The sequence below is a fragment of the Hippocampus bargibanti genome, linkage group LG04 (assembly GCF_051943395.1).
Source record: "Hippocampus bargibanti isolate YZ-2025 linkage group LG04, ASM5194339v1, whole genome shotgun sequence".
Lineage (NCBI taxonomy): Eukaryota > Metazoa > Chordata > Actinopteri > Syngnathiformes > Syngnathidae > Hippocampus > Hippocampus bargibanti.
The window spans coordinates 10,400,221-10,417,049 of NC_142737.1; the positions used below are offsets into that span (position 1 = coordinate 10,400,221).

At 41.2% G+C, this 16,829-nt stretch overlaps 1 protein-coding gene across 3 annotated transcripts in view; it reads right to left on the reverse strand.

Moving 5' to 3' along the window:
- Nucleotides 1–16,700, reverse strand: part of LOC148898932 (LHFPL tetraspan subfamily member 2a protein-like) — a 26,032-nt gene extending 9,332 nt beyond the window's left edge. For 2 of the 3 annotated variants that reach the window (XR_016114666.1, XR_016114665.1), the window contains exons 1-3: nucleotides 16,501–16,700; nucleotides 2,865–3,463; nucleotides 2,028–2,342 (exon numbers count right to left, since the gene is read on the reverse strand). Coding sequence is in view for 1 of the 3 variants with exons in the window: in XM_088993940.1 (XP_088850066.1) it covers nucleotides 2,086–2,342; nucleotides 2,865–3,261 (654 nt within the window). In the remaining 2 variants the exon portion in view is untranslated. Of the gene's footprint in view, nucleotides 1–383; nucleotides 2,343–2,864; nucleotides 3,464–16,500 lie in introns of those variants that run through there. The other variant, XM_088993940.1, reaches the window with a different exon arrangement.
- Between the last annotated feature and the right edge of the window lie 129 nt (nucleotides 16,701–16,829).

The following is a 16,829-nucleotide window of genomic DNA, read 5'->3' on the forward strand; positions in this document are numbered from 1 at the left end:
TTTAGCACCAGAACATAGCGGCGGCAGCATTGTCGTAGGCTAACAGCAGTTGAGACCAACTGGATTTGAGCTAAAATGGTCTTTGTAAGATCGGTTCACAATTTAAAGAATATCCCATCTAAAAGTTGTAGTACGCCGTACATTATTTGAAATGATAAAAAAAAAGTATAGAATACGGGAAAATGTATAAGTTGACAGGTCAGGGACTATTTATGGAACTATTTTCTTGTCGGTGGCCATTTATGAATGAAGCCCTGCTAGGGCCATAATATATTGTATCATGGACCATGAAATTAATGACCTCCATCTCGTACAACTGAATTTAACAAAAAAAGTTTTAAAGAACTGGAAGTAAACTCTTGCAATAGATGTGGTAGCACAACTGATATTAAGCAATTTATTCATACATACTGTATTTCTCCATACTAACATCAGCAATTCATTCATTGACTAAAACCACAAGATTCTTGTTCAAAGGACAACCGACGCCTCCGGAAAAGTTGTGTCCATAATTTGTAAAATCACTTCAAATGACTTATACTGAGCGTATTTTACAAAGATTCCACCACATATAGCTATATTTTATGTTTTAAGACACGCTGAATATTCAGGAAGTCTTGTTTTCTAGTTGGTGACGATTCCTGACGTGATGTCACGTCAGGAACAACCCTGACCGAGAAAACGACACGCATGGCATTTTGGGTACTTTGTTTGGTCTGAAAACTTCATGTTGATGGCGAAATTAGAAGGAAAACACATAAATAACGCGATGGTGAATTGTGTGTTGCACCAAGACTGTTTGATACTAGTTGACAAATTAGCCCATTTCCAACGGAGCTTGGGCGCCATTTTGTGCATTTTCCAGCCCGCTACGTTGGAGTCCAGACAAGGCAAGACGTCTTGGCGTGACACCACGAACAAGGGGGCGGGACCTTGTGAAACTGGCCATTTCCGGTTTTATTTTGAATTTTTCAATTGACTAAAAATATCAGCCTGTGTGTTTTGGGTATTTTAGATGCTATAAAACGTTTTTCTGATGTCAGTTAGGAAACAAAACCAAAAAAATGGTGTCGGTTGTCCTTTAAGTAACAAACTAAAGTGTCCCACACATCCGCTCGCATTCTCAAAATCCGAATTTTACATATTTTGCCTTCCGTGTTGAATAAGCGCAATGAAATGCGTGATGGCATACTTGTATGGAGGGAGAAGAGTCACATTTAGGTAACTGCTAAAACTGCTTTGTTTGTGACTGTGACGCAACATGCGATATTAGAATTATGAGCAAAAAATAAGAACATTTCTACAATACAACTACAAATATAAGAGCGACTTGTCATCATGAAATTGAAAGGTATTTACTTTTACAATGACAGTAATCTAACTACTGTACAATGGAATGTTTATTGATTGCTAGTTCTGTTTCCTCGTCGACCACCAAATTACGTTCACTTCCAATTGGAATTCAATACTTCCAAAGATAATGCGATCTGCCGTTGTATGTCAGTGTAAATACAACGACAATCATCTTATTATGCTAATACTCGTTTTACAGTCACACAAAATTTAACATTAATCGCACACACATTTCACAGTATAGATTTGTCTTCACATTTAGTGTGAGTATATAAAAATATGAAAAAGATTATTGAAAAAAAACAATATTGAACATTATGATTGTCGTTTCTGTGGAGGTTGTAATTCACCATGTTCTCCACTAGATGACGCATTATCACTCGAAATACGTTTTCATCTCATATTGTTCAATAGACTGGTTGCATTTGGAGTTTTGAGAGCTAAAAATGGTTATATAAAGATTTTTTTTGGGCGGGGGTTGCTTGAACAGTGGTATATACAGGTTTCAGTTTCTTGTCGGGGTTTTGTTAGTGAGCAGGTGAACTCAGTCTGATTCAGTGGTGTGTGCACTTTGCCAGCAAATGCCCCAAAGTCATTTTCTCAATTTAACCAGGGATTATTAAAATCGCAAAGCAAGTGTTGAAAAAAAGAACAAATAATAAAAAATACAACACCTCCATTTTCTCATCTCAAAAAGTCCATGCTCATTCCAGTCGGGATGACTCCGTGATGTCACAGCACGCAGATGAGACTCTTGCCCTCTTCGATCTCCTCTTGCACTTTGTCGCTGGAGGTGGCGATCTCAGCCTGCGCGGACAAAACGGCACACAGGAAAGTGGCCAGGGTTCCCCCGATGGCCGCGTAAAAGGCCCAGCCGAGAGAGCAAAGGGCCGGCCTGAAGGGGGAAGCCTCCACCCCGCAGTAGGCCATCACCTTCTCTGAACCCCAGCCAGCAGGGTAGAGCATGAGACCCACCAGAAGCAAGAGGCCTGGATGGAGAAAATACAAGTGAGGGAAGTCAAGTATAGAAGGATTCAACATTTACAGGGCATACCTGTTAACTTTGCCTAATAGCTGCCCTTATAAATGATTACAATTTCCGTATAAAAGTTGCAGTACGCCGTACATTACAGTGATACCTCGGTTTACGAACCCCTTGGCTTACGAACTTTTTGGTTTACGAACGTTACATTTATGAAAATTTTACCTTGGCATACAAACTTTTTTCGGGATACACACGGAGCTGACTCAATGAGTGATGTGTCGTTTGTGAACGAACCCGTTCTAACAACAAAATGGCAGCCGAGTGTTTTTGTCCTCCATTCCCCACCCCCAGTCTTCGGTTAAAGCCACGTGATTGGTCAAGAACGAAGCAGTGAGGGCAGGTGGTTTAAACATTAAAGAGACAGGCAGACGACAGTGAGAGAGTTTCAACTTTGATACACATTTTTGCACATCGTCTGGCAGTGAATGAGTTAATATTTTAGTTTGTTGCATAGACATCCGCCTACCTGCAACGGCTTGCATCAGACCGCAGACATTAAAGATGCTTTTTCTCAGGATGCTCTGGAAGCACATACTGAAGATGGAGACGCAGGCAACCACCGCAAGCACCAATATCCCCCCGGCCAAAAACAACATGGCCGCCTGCCAGAATCCGCTAGCCACCTCGGAGAAGGTTCCGGCGTAGGGCCCGCAGCTCACCCCGCTTCCCCGCACGGAGAGGCGGAGGCAGCGGCTGTACAGGCCCAGAGAGGGCCTGTATTCATCGGGGGCCACGCCGGAATCGGAGCGAGGGAATCCCAGCAGCCAATCGGGGCTCATGAAAGCGATGAGCTCGGCGAAGGCCACCACGATACTGAGGAGCGTCCACAGCATGGAGCGGCATGTTACAATCACATGGCACATGGTTGCACTCTTGGAATCAAATTTTTGAAGTTTCTAAATGGTCCACTTCAAAAGATATTCGGTAGCAGATGAGGAATGATTTTTCCCACTTTTAACCCTATTTTTCGTCGTCAAAGCAGTGATCCACTTTTGATGCTCCCGATTGACTTATAACAAACCCAAGCAGCTTCCCTCCTCCATGTCGCATTCAAGGAACTCACACCTACAGACACACAAAAAGAAGGACGAGAGGTTAAAGGACAACCCACACCATTTTTTAGTTTCCTGACTGACATCAGTAAAACGTTTTATAGCATCTAAAATACAGTAAAGTCTCGTTTTATCGATATTCTCAGAAGTTGGAAAAATATCGATATAAGCGGACTATCGATATATCCGATCCTGCGGGCATGTAATTTTCTCCTTGAGTTTATAGAAATAGTATCGTAATAAGCAGTACTATCGATATAACCGATATCGATATAACGAGACTTTGTACCCAAAACACACAGGCTGATATTTTTTGTGAAATGCAAAACACCAATAAAAATGGCTTAAAGTGTCAAAATGACCTCGGAAATGGCGAGTTTCAGAAGGTCCCGCCCCCTTGTCCATGATATCACGACAGGATACTTCAGACACAAAACAATGGCTTCAGATTCGGAGAAGATGCTTTCGTGTTACTCATCCAGTTATGAATATGATTCAAATAGTTCTGAAGAGGAAAGCATAAATGTTTGCAATCAATTACAGAAGTCCTTCCGTATCAATTCGAGCCGTGTGGACTCCGATGTAGCTCCCAGAAAATGCACAAGATGGCGCCGAAGCTCCATTGGAAATGGGCTGATTTGTCTGCTGAGAAATTGTGTCCACTTATATGGTGTTACCGCAATTGGTAGTGTTGGTGCGCCACGCAATGATTCACCATTGCGTTATGTATGTGTTTTTCCTTCTAATTTCGCCATCAACACGGATCAACACGATGTTTTCAGACCAAACAAAGTACCCAAAATGCCATGTGTGTTGCTTTCTCGGTCCGGGGCGTTCCTGACGTGGCGTCACGTTAGGCATCGTCATCAACTCGAAAACAAGACTTCCTGAATATTCAGCGTGAGTCTTAAAACGTAAAATATAGCTATATGTGGTGGAATCTTTTTAAAATATGCTCAGAGAGTCATTTGAAGTGATTTTATAAATTATGGACACAACTTGTCCAGAGGTGTCGGTTGTCCTTTAAGCCAAATGGGAGTCACACATGTAAACATACGCATTCCCGAAACCGCAGTGATTCATCTGCCTTGTGTTGGAACCCGGTGCCATTTTTTTATGAAAGACTCCGAATAAAAGCTTGGCATTCCCACAACACACTTTGCTCACTGCGAGCAACGCTTCCAGATGTCCGTCGACTTGATGAATCACGTGAACGGACAACCCCCCCCCCACTCCCTCCGCCTCCTCCTGTTGCCATATTAGTCACGCACTTTCGATGACTTGACATCATTTATAGGTGGGGTTGAGCGGTTACGGCCCCCCCCCTGTCGGCATTCCACATAGCGTGACGTCAATCGTAAGCGGCAAGTCGACACATGACATCAACTGGAGCGCGTTATTCTTTTCAACAGGCTTTGATTTACAATCAGCGGAGTTTCAAGTGGCTGCAGTTCATGAGCTTATCTTGAATAAAAAAAACAGATGGAATACAGTGATACCTTGGTTTACGAATGCTTTAGTTCATGAACTTTTTGCCTTACGAACATTACATTCGCGAGAATATAATCTTGGCATACAAACTAGTTTTCGGGAAACATACGGAGCGCTACAATGGCTGGCAGACTAGTTTTCAGCGGTAGAGCACCAAACCACACGGCCGATCAGCCTCGCGGTGGCTGGCGGACTACTTTTCCACACCCACTTTCTTTGAGTGCAGACGTGGTTTGTTATCGAGTGGAGTACTTTTGCTATTATGGCACCGAAAAATACCCCACCACAGACTCGTGTTCAGCCAAAGAGGACACAAAAGAAAATTACGGTCGAGCAGAAGGAGGAGATCATCTAGGAACACGAACGAGGTGTGTGTTTGTATAACTTAGCGTCCCAATACCTGTATGCTAAGTCGACCATTGCTACGCGTGGCTAAGGGTGTTTCTGTGTTGTCTAAGCAACTGTCTCAGGCAATAGCAGCGGTTGAAAAACTTCTGTTGATTTGGATTAGTGAAAAGCAGCTAGCAGGTGACTATGTGAGTCAGGGTATTATCGCCGAGAAAGCACGGCAACTTCACTCAGATATCAGCAAGAGGCAACTACATCAACAACCATCACAAAGGTAAATGAAACGACTATTATACAGTACAGTTTATTTGTTTAATTAAAATACAATAGCACTTTTATTCTACATAAAATAAGGTATGTTATGTTTAGTTTTAAGGCTTACTTAGTAGAAAATTATTGTTTTATGGAGACCTGGAAACGGATTATTCTCATTTGTAATGGTTTCCTATGGGAAATTAATGTTTGGAAGACAGACTTTTCTCCTTACACACACTTTCTGGGAACCAATTAAGTTCGTAAGATGAGGTATCACTGTATTTGCTTAGAAAAAGAGCATTACAACACATCCCAATGCAGATTACGGCCCAAAGAACCATACTGGCTTTCAAAGTGTTTCTATCCACCCCAAAGCAGATCTGTTTACGTTTGTTTTCAGTGCCTTTTGTTGAAGCCACCCCAGTCAGTGGATGACGCCACCCTTTGGTTCCGAAGTGATTATAAATATCACACCGTTCACGGTATAAAAACTGCCATGACCACAAATGAGTAGCTTTGCAGCTGGATGGAGCTTAAACACATCTTAAAGTGGCAGTTAGCACACCCGCTTGAGTAACCGGATAACGCAAGTGAACGATTGAACCCAAAAGTGACTTTTCGGTGTGATATTTATGATGCATCAGCGTCAAAAAATAATCTAGAGTGTCTTTCATTCATTCTCACTTAACTCATTCACTGCCATTCACAAATGTATTCGGGAATTGAAAATATCAGATAGAGCGCCATTTCCGAATTTGTTCGGGTTGTTGTTTTTCATGCTTGGGTGCCAATAAAGTGCTGGGCATGACCTCTAGCAATGTATTTTTTCTTTTCCACAAGGTGGCGGCATTTCCCTTTTTTCCATGTTAGTGCTTTGTTACAGCTTTGGATGTTGTTAAAGTGCTATATGAATCAAAAAGAATGTATTGTATTTTATTTTGGACAGCCGCCCCCATTTCAAGCTCATATAACTACAGTCCCATATAACTTATGAATTAACTTTTTTTTCTGATGAAAGAAAACTATTTCGGTTTGACTTTTGATCTCATTCACTGCCAGCCCCAAATTTATTCGAGAATTGAAAATATGACGTGGTGCGCCATTCCTGAATTTTTTCAGGTTTTGGTTTTTCTTGCATTGGGTGCCGATAAAGTGCTGGTAGGACCTCTGGCAATGTTTTGTCCCTTCCACAAGGGTCAGCATTTGCCTTGTGTACCACCGTCCCCATATCAAGCTCATATAACTCCACACCCAGATAATTTAAGAATTAACTTTATTTCTGGTGAAAGAAGAGAGTCTAAGGTTTCTAACGCTGTATTGAATGTTTATGTAGTCCTAAAATTCAATATTCTGTGGGTCCTGGAATTTGAGTGACAATGACAAAAACCCCGGCACTGGAGTGGATACATTTTTGCACATGTCTAGCAGTGAATGAGATAATGATTGTACTTTTATTTTATACAGATAACCTCCAACTTACGACCGAGTTCCGTTCCGACCAAACGGTCGTAAGTCAAAATGGTCGCAAGTCGAAATACATTAAAAATGTTCAATAGAGACTCGGAGGCTAAATGACTCGCAAACTCCCCCCTCTGGTGCCATCACACGGTCGATTGCTGTGCGAGAGTGAAATGCTGGCTGGCCAAAATTCTCGTATGCGTTGCTGCTAGCGCGTTGCGGTGCCAGGCGTAGAATAAAATTTTTTTAAAATAGGGTCTGGAGGTGGTCGTAAATACGGGTAATCGCAAGTGGAGCCGATCGTTAGTTGGATGTTACCTGTATAGCAAGTCGACAATGGAGATTCTTTTGTTGATGTGAATGCAAAACTCTCACATCAAAGCAGCCTCTTGTTTGTTTTTCAGAGATTCCTATCATCGTTCCTTCACATATCTGGAGTCGTCTTGTATTTGTGTATTTTTGCCAAGTGTGCTAACTCTTAACATCTTTTCCCGACTCCAGCGTGATGCTGACTTAGGCAGACAAAAACACTTGATACATTTGGAGATGGATGTGGGAAGTGCAACGTGGACCTGCTCGTTCTCGCTCTCCCGCAGTGACACAAGCCTGGACTCGAACGCTCATATGCACGCAAGCGAGGCCTCCCAACACCCTCACGGCAGGCGGCAGTCAGCGGGCCAAGATGAACATTGCGTTGAGAAACAAAGCTGCCCTGGGCCTTTAAAACAACAACATCACATTTTCCAGTCGTATCACGCAAAGTTGAAAACAATGTGCGCTCCATCAAGGAATAACCTGTTCTGAACTATTATTACAACGTTGCCTTGAGATAAAAATGACAAAACCTGCGTTTTGGGGGTTTGAAAAATGGCCTAGAAAGGTAAATGCACAGCATTGGTGCAGCACCATTGTAATCCTTGACGTAATGGTGATTTGAAGAATATTGAACTGTACTTTCGGGTACTTAAAAAAATCATCCAAAATCATCAGGCTGACAAACGTTTTAGATTTTAGGAACTGTGAAATCCAAAATCCATTTCCCATTTTTAGAAAAGAGGCGAGCCCAAACCAAAGCTGGTCAGAACCACACTGCCCGTCCTCCATCTCGGCGAAACAGCTTCAAACCAAAACCACACTAGAGGGCGCGTCACCAATCTGACATCACCGACACACTGCTACTCAAACAAGACAGCAGGACTGGTTTCATCTTTGTTTTTAAAAGAAAGGTGTAATTTGAAACACCATATGGTCTGTTTCACAAATCCAACAGGCAATTCATTTTCTGAAAACATTTGGCGAACAGACACTATACATCCAACTGTACAATGGCTGTAGCCAACTATGAGCTTAGACTGATATTAGCATTTTGAGTACTATGGTAAAGAAGAAAATAATTAGTGTTACTTGTAACACTACTCAGAAGCCTACAAATCCAGGAATATGAATGTACAATCGGCTGTGGGAGCTTACTTTAGCGGCTATCGGCGAACTAGGTGCAAGCCAGCCGCGAGCTAGCTGCAAGCTAGCCCCGAGCTAGCGGTGAACTAGCAGCGAACTAGCAGTGAGCTAGCAGCAAACTAGTGGGGAACTAGCGGCGAGCTAGTAGCAAGCTAACAGCGAGCTAGCAGCGAACTAGCTAATGATCTGCGTGTCAAAAGCCTTTAATTTTCAGTTGTGGCTGTGTCTGTACATCTATGGATTACTTTTTTGTGTTTATCATGTTACCATTGGTTCAATAAAGCGATTGGAAGTGAACCGGGAACCGTGTTTATATGTGGCCATTCGCGGAGACGTGACAATATATTACAACGAGGGCTAAGAGGCTACATTAATTTAGCCAACACCAAAGTCTTGTATTGAAACTCGTAGAAGGTGCTCTAGTGGTAGTTGTATTTTGTGTTTAACACGTTGGACTTGGTTATCCTCTTTTTTTAAGTGTAAACGGCTCCCACATTTTTGCCATTTTCTCTCTCCTTTTTTCCGATAAATTTCCTCCGACCATTGCTGCAACTTGCGTGGCCGGCTTGAAAGATTGCTATCGCTTAGCGGTACAAAGTTATGAACTTTCCAAATCCAAATCACTATCGAAAGCACACATAAGCCATGTATTTCTTTTCCACCATTAAGAGTTTCCACGTAAAAGGTCTCCAACATTCTTTGGTCAAAAACGGCACATTTTCAGCTCTGTCACATGAAAACTGTTGCCATATTTAGGGACTTTTCCAACCCTTCCAGCAATGTTTAAAGAGCAATAAATCGACCGTTTAGTGGGCTCGTTAGAAACCTCCAGAGACTTTCAAACTCGGCAGAGTAGGAGATATTTACACCTCTGCATCTTCCAAAAAAATGTTTTGTAGCATCTAAAATACCCAAAACACGCAGTATGATATTTTTATTCAAATGCAAAACACCAATAAAAATGACTTAAAGTGTCCAAAATCTGCAAAAAAATTGAGCTGCGAATTGGGCATTTTCAGAAAGTCCCGCCCCCAGTTCGTGACGTCACGCCAAGACGTCTTGCATTGCTGGAGAATCAAACCAATGGCTTCAGATTCGGAGAATATGCTTTCTTGTTACACCTCCAGTTATGAATATGATTCAAATAGTTCTGAAGAGTAAAGCATACATGCTTGGAATCGATTAAATAATTTATTCCATGCCATTTTGAAGCAACATTGGGGAGAAACGGATCACCAGAAAAAGAGGCACAAAATGGCGACCTCCTGTGGCTACCTCCGTTTCCACAGGCTGATAAAGTCCTTATATGGAGTTTGGACACCCTCTTCTGGTGGCTTTTGGGTGCAACACAAGGTTTTCAGACCAAACAATACATCAAAATACATTGATGTGGTGGAAGGACTGCTACAATGTGTCTTTTTTTTTCGGTCAGGGGCGTTCCTTTAGTGACGTCACATACAGACTCGTCACCAACTCAAAAACAAGACTTCCTGAATATTCGGCGCGAGTCTCCAAAGGTAAAATATAGCTATATGCGGTGGAATCTTTTTAAAATACACTCAGTAGAAGTCATTTGAAGCCATTTTACAAATTATGGACACAACTTATCGGGAGACGTCGGTTGTCCTTTAAAGTGGGCACCAAAGACCAAACTATCCAAGCAAGTAAAAAAATGTTTTGCTAAAATGACCTCTTCAAAAACATGACTTCTATCAAGAACAGTATTAATGCTGTTTTTTGGTTCTGCTTTTCATCCTTTTCCGATAAAACTGCGAACAGAGCAACATCCACGCTCATCGCCTAAGTGGCAGGCGTTCTCTCAAAGTTTCCAGAGCTTTCCTTATCTTTTGTCACATGAGAGAGTCCATCTGGATCAATCAAGTTCAGCACGAACTGTTACAATGTAAGTTCTGTTTGTGATTCAGTTTCCTGTTGATTATAACAGCAAAGACAAAATTATTCGGTTTCGACTGAAATGACGTGTTTTGGCAAAGCAGAGCAACAGGCAAGCTGGAACATTAGGAGAAAAAGGGACACCCTGCCCTGCAGTGAGAACTCAATAAGAAAGATTTATCACAGCTCAGCTTTATAAAATAAATAAAAAATACAAAAAAAGGCAAGCACGGCAAAGTAAAGTCACTTCTGATATAAAACATTTGAATCTTAGGACTTTTTTGTGCATCCTGATTAACATGTACACTATGCATCGCACAACACCCCAAAAACACACAGTAGCACCCATTGTAGAGTAAGAAAACATAGTTGATGACAAACGTTTTGAGGAAGGGCAGGCACAGGATCAAAAATGAAACAGGCTTGGCCATGTTGTTCAAATTCCATGCACCGACATTAACGAACTACCAAATAGGGAACCAAAAAAAATAATGAACCAATTGGGAAAATTGGTGGATGAATGCATGGTTTAAGGAGCCCGCGATGAGAAGAAATGAGCATCAGCACATATGCATGTGGAACTGTCGAAGCTTGGAATTGAAGCGTATTAATGTTGGATAGGAGATGTGAGACCATTTTCATCAATGGCTGCTACAGCTTTGTGTTTGCGCTCAACATTTAGCTTGTAGCAGACGTCCCTGATTCACTGGTGAAAAGGACGCTTTGATCTTTTCTTTCATCTAGAACTGTTTCATAGAATAAGAGGGCGCAGAAAGTGCTTAAGATTGAATGACTGACTGCCTTTGTCTTTTGAGTTGTATTACATTATGTTATTTTGTTTGTTTTTCACTTCAAGATGGCGGCGCAAGAGGGGCTGCCTTTACAACAGCTGTTTTCTACTTCTTCCTTTCCTCTTCCTTCCATAACTTTGCTACTGTGAAATAATAATGATTATAATACATTTCATTTATAAGCGCCTTTCAAAACTCAAGGACCCTTTACAGTCACAGGATATGTTTTCTGTGGGTGAGCAGCGGCAGCCACACGCGCGAGCGTTCACTCAACCTGGAAGTAACATAAATAGATAGCCCATAGATAGCCAGCTAGCTATATAGCTAATAGATAGCTAGCTAGACAGCCAGGCAGCCAGCCAGATATGTAGATATGTGCTGTGCCTTATATTTGGAAAATGTTTATAGATTGATATACAGTAAAGTCTCGTTATATCGATATCGGATATCTCGATAGTCCCGGTTATATCGATACTATTTCTATGCACGCACAGAGAAAATTACATGCAAACAGGGTCGGATATATCGATAGTCCCGGTTATATATTATATTTGGAAAACTGTTTTCATTCATTGAAGATGCACCTTATAGTCCGGTGCGCCTTATACACTGGTAAATTTCTCCATTGCGAGACTAATAAAGGCTAATCCAATCCAATCCAAAAGGGTTCAAGACAAATGGTTGCCGATACATCATGAAGCTTTTTTTGCTTTGGTGTGGCATGGCATCACAAATTTGACGGTCATTTTGAGTCATTGGGATTTACTGGTGAAAAAGGTTGTTTTCAAGGGCCCATTCATCCCTGCAACTTGGTTGAGAGACCCAGTGGTACATTGATTAGCACATCGACCTAACACCTGTCACGTTTCAGTTTGCGACCAACGGGCGGCACTGTAAGGCCCCGTCTGCAGCTGCACAGGTGTTGCTTGTTTTAATCAGTGGCAGTTAAAAGGAATCTCGGCACGATCATTCAATGTCGGGTTATTGTTTGTTTCAAGTGATGGGAATTCTGGCTCTTTTCACTGGCTCGGCTCACTAAAAAGATCACTTATGGCTCCCAAATGGCTCCTCAGTTTGTTTGTTTTTTTGTTGCTTAAATTAACTAACTACCAAAAATCATGTACAATTATGTGAAAAACGAATTACTCATGTAAAAAATACACTATATCAAATATTTGTATTTATGTGGCTTGATTTATATGGGCACAGAGAGCATCCACTAACTTTCACTTTCGCTGTGGTTACCGCCCCTGCCTGCATTTTAGGGGTCCACCACCTTGCAAATCGTGACAACACCGCAGCGATAGCCAAACTTTGTTGAGCCGTTGCACCACCACCGAACCAAGTGAAATAATGATGTCGTCTCAAACGACTCAACAAATAATAATGATTCTGACTCTTTTCTCACGGAACAAATTCTCAATCAGAGTCATTAGGAATTACTAGGGAACAGTGCTTACTTGTGGAGCCCTTTCATTCCCACGTTTTATTAGCATGCACATGCCTGTGAGCAAATTAAAAGCGAGGCTTCTGATCTGGCTGCCACTCAGTCCAACAAAGGCCGCTCAGAGGAACGCTGACACCGCCAAGCCCCCCGTCTTAGACACACCACCAGAGGCCCAGAATGGCCCGGAATGCTTCCTTCATCCTCAAAGACAAGCCGTTTCAACCTTTAACCTTTTCACCGGGTGCAGCGGGCTGGCCCTCCCCCCTCAATGCCAGAGGCAACTTGGCAATGCCCCCCCTATCCCACCCCTCATTTTGTCACACAAAAGACCACTCAATGACACTCACATTTCACGATCACAAAGGCAAGAATGACCCGGCATGGTCTGTCTTGGAAAAAAAAGCAGAAAATACTTTTGATTCACACACTTACAGAACTAACATTACAAAAACTGTACGTAAAACCTCTGGTATGTGTGTGTGTGTGGGGGGGGGGGGCTCCTAGTGTTGTCATTTTGAAATAGAAGCTTTTCTTGAACTTAGAAAGCACAAACAAGATTACTTTCCTGGTTTTGTTTAGTTTTGGTATGTAGTAGCACTTCCCTATGCAGCATGCGCACCACTGTGGGTGGCTCAGAAAGGCGGCGTGGCGGAGGGGGGGGGGGGGTCTCCTTGTCCCTCAAGGATGTGGAACTGTGGTGGAAGAGGAGAAGGAGGCCACCTGTAGCTGCTGTGCCACAAATGTGTGAAAGAAAATCAAATAAAAATAGGCTCAAGGAACTTTGCAAGGCCAACACGCAAACCTTCAATTCTCGATGTTGATGTAACCTCGGCGATTTATAAGCACTCGAGGCCATCCAACTTGGAATTTTACCCACATTTTAAGAGGGAGATTTGTCACTGATTGTGTGTCAGTATGTTAGTCTGTTTTGTTTTCACACTCGACAATGATTATTGGGGGTTTGTAAAAGTGAAGAGTGAAAGCTATGATGGGACATCAAGCATGTGGATTTGGAACTGTTGCGGCTTGGAATTGAGGCAAATTTACGCGGCACAGGAGATGTGAGACAGTCTCTTTTTGTCAATGGATGCTATAGTTTCGTGTTTGCTTTCAACATATAGCTTTAGCAATGTTTCACCATGACACCCCCAATCCACTGGTGAAAATGACGCTTTGAGCCTCTCATCTTTCATATAGAACTGCTTCATACAACAAAGAATGTGCAAAAAGTGCTTACGATTGAATGACTGTCTGTGTCTTTTGTGTTGTGCCACATTATTTGTTGCTTTTTGTTGTTTTAATAATAATAATAATAATAATAATAATAATAATAATAATACATTTCATTTGTAAGCGCCTTTCAAAACTCTTAAGGTCACTTTACAGTCACAGGATCAGTTTTTCTGTGGGTGAGCAGTGGCAGCCACATGCGCCAGCGTTCACTCAACCTCGAAGTAACTCAAATAGAAAACTAGATATAAGTATGTTTATATAAGTATGTTTAAGGCTTGTATAAGTAACCTGTATTGGTTTAGACGGAAAAATGAAAATTTAATAAAATATATGCGCTATAAAGGTATGTACAGGTAGAACAGGAGAGAATACTACATATGTTACTACAACAATGTTCATCTGAAAAAAAAAAAGTTAATTCCTAAATTATATGGGTCTGGAGTTATATATGCTTGAAATGGGTACGGCAGTACAAAATACAATGCAATACATACATATTGGTTTATATAGCGCACATTGCCACAGGCCATGTCCAGCGCCTCATCGACACCCAAGCACTCCACGTCACACTTTTCAATTCTCGAATAAAATCGGTAATGGCAGCAAATGAGTTTATAATAACCCTATAAATGTATTTTTTTGGTCCTGTCACTTGCTAAATCACTGCTAAAAAGGCGCAGTGAGAGTGGCTGCCTTTACAGCAGGTCCTATATTTACTTTTTCTACTTCTTCCTTTCCTTATTTCTTACTTTCATAATTTTGCTACTGTGTAATGTAAATTTCTCCACTGCGAGGCTCACAGTAGGCAGGCACAACACTGCTTTGCGTTGAAACCCGCTACATTAGCATTGATGAGCTCTGCTGAAACCAAGGCAGAATATCCAGCTTAGTTCGCAAGAGGAAAACGGAATCACTATTTCCCCTTTTTTAAACTGTGTGAATTAAGCTGTGCAGAATTTACAGTGACTTTAAGGATTTGAAATATACTTTTTGGGGAAAAAAAAATAAATGAATACCTAAACATTTGGTCTACCTAGGCTACTATAATGGTGGTCATTACAGTTGGAGGCCTACAGCCATAACAAACTAATGCGCATGCCCACAGAATGTGCATGTCATAAATAATGACATCATTTTTTTCAGTGATGACAACTGACGTCTTGCACAGTGGAAATAAACACATCATTGTTTGACTCATATTTACACTTCAATTGCGAGTGAGGAAAGTTGCAATGCTTGACGATGAAAACATATTAGGCCTTGGTCAATTGCATTAATTTAAAAGAATGTGAAGCGTCATCACAAAATTAAAATTTGGCATCATGGATTGTGGAAAGATGTCAAATAGGGTGAACAACATTGAGCACTTTTTAGACTTTTAAAATTTGCTCTTATTTTTTTCTGGACGATCTAGTTGCGGTGAAGAACTGCTTGGATAGCACATTAGACCAATACTGACAATAATGTCAAATTACTGCATATTTTTGAGGGAGCAGCCTGTTATTTCCTGTTCATCCTGACATCTTTTGTGGTTGTTAAGCAACACTCCCTGGTAAAAATAAATGGGAACAGTTGTGACAAGGGAGAATGACGAAAATTGCTTCATGTCACAAGGAGGGTACAGAAAGTGCTTAAGAATGAATGATTCTGTCTTTGTGTTGTCATATTATTTGTTATTTCTTTTTTTTTTGTTTTTGTTCCTTTGACTTCAAGATGGCGCAGCGAGAGTCGCCGCCTTTCCAGCAGCTCCTGTAATATGTTTTTAGATTTCTTTCTTTGCTTTCATAACTTTGTTGCTGTATAATGTAAATCTATCCACTGTGAGACTAATAAAGGTAAATCCAATCCAAAAGTGACAACAGATTTGAAGGAGCAAACTTTTCTCCATCCCATGGATTGACTTAAGAGTATTGTTTGACGTTGTTGGCGCCAACGATAGTGCTTGCCTAACATTTTTTTAGGGGGTGAGAAAGAAAAAAAAACACTGAGCCAAATCTAGCTACTTATTATTCATGCTGCACTTAGATGATGTCAGTTTTACTGCATGTAAGTGACAGTAAATAATTTTTACTTTCGCATTTGGTTACAATTCTGAGTCTGTGTATTTTATATTCCTTTTGCCGGCTGGGAGGATCTCCCTGTGTATATTAGACAAGCCCACCCGATCCCCCTATACTCATTGGACATTAGTGAAACCTAAAACCCATTTTTATTCCTTGGCTTTCACTTCACGAGTAGATTCAAATATTTTTTTTGATCTTTCATCAATTGAGTTTTTTCAAAATGCATGTTGATTTGTTTTTAAGGACATCAACCAATGGTTTTCAGGTGTGGTTGTTTTTTGAAGTCGTTTGAAAATCAAATTTAACTGCATCAAATCAGTACACGATTTTTTTTCTTTGTTTGATTGTTTGCTTTATTTTCACACAGATTTATGTACTTCTATCTTAGTCCAGCATGTGAGCAGCTACATTTTACACTTCTGCATGCTGAATTAGTTACAGATTACCTTTTGGATACAATGGGCTATTTTACCAGTTCAGTTCGACGAGGTATTTTCATATCTTAACACCAAAGTCGCCACACCTTTTGAGTTCTCCTAAACGGAAGCTTACTCGTTACTCTACGTCTCCTAAACAAACACCACTTTCCACAAACAGAACCATGCTTCCATACCTATCAAGATGAAGGCAAAGAGGAGACGAGAATCTGCAGCCCGCGACCTTCTCCACACGAGGCTTGCAAAAAAAATTGTAAATAAATAAAAAAAAAGAAAGAAAAAGGAAAATGTTGCTTTGTCTCGGGGAATCCCTTCTTGGTCTCCCGGTGGAAGTCGAGCTTCATTCACTGAAGTTGCTTTTCTTCTTCTTCTTCCTCTTCTTCTGGAAGTGCCCCCGCCCCCTCCTCCACCTCATCTTTCGAAGAGATTACGTCACCCTAAAGTCTAACACAAAAACTAAAGTCACCACTAAAGTTAAACTGAATAATATTGAAAAAGTAAAAAC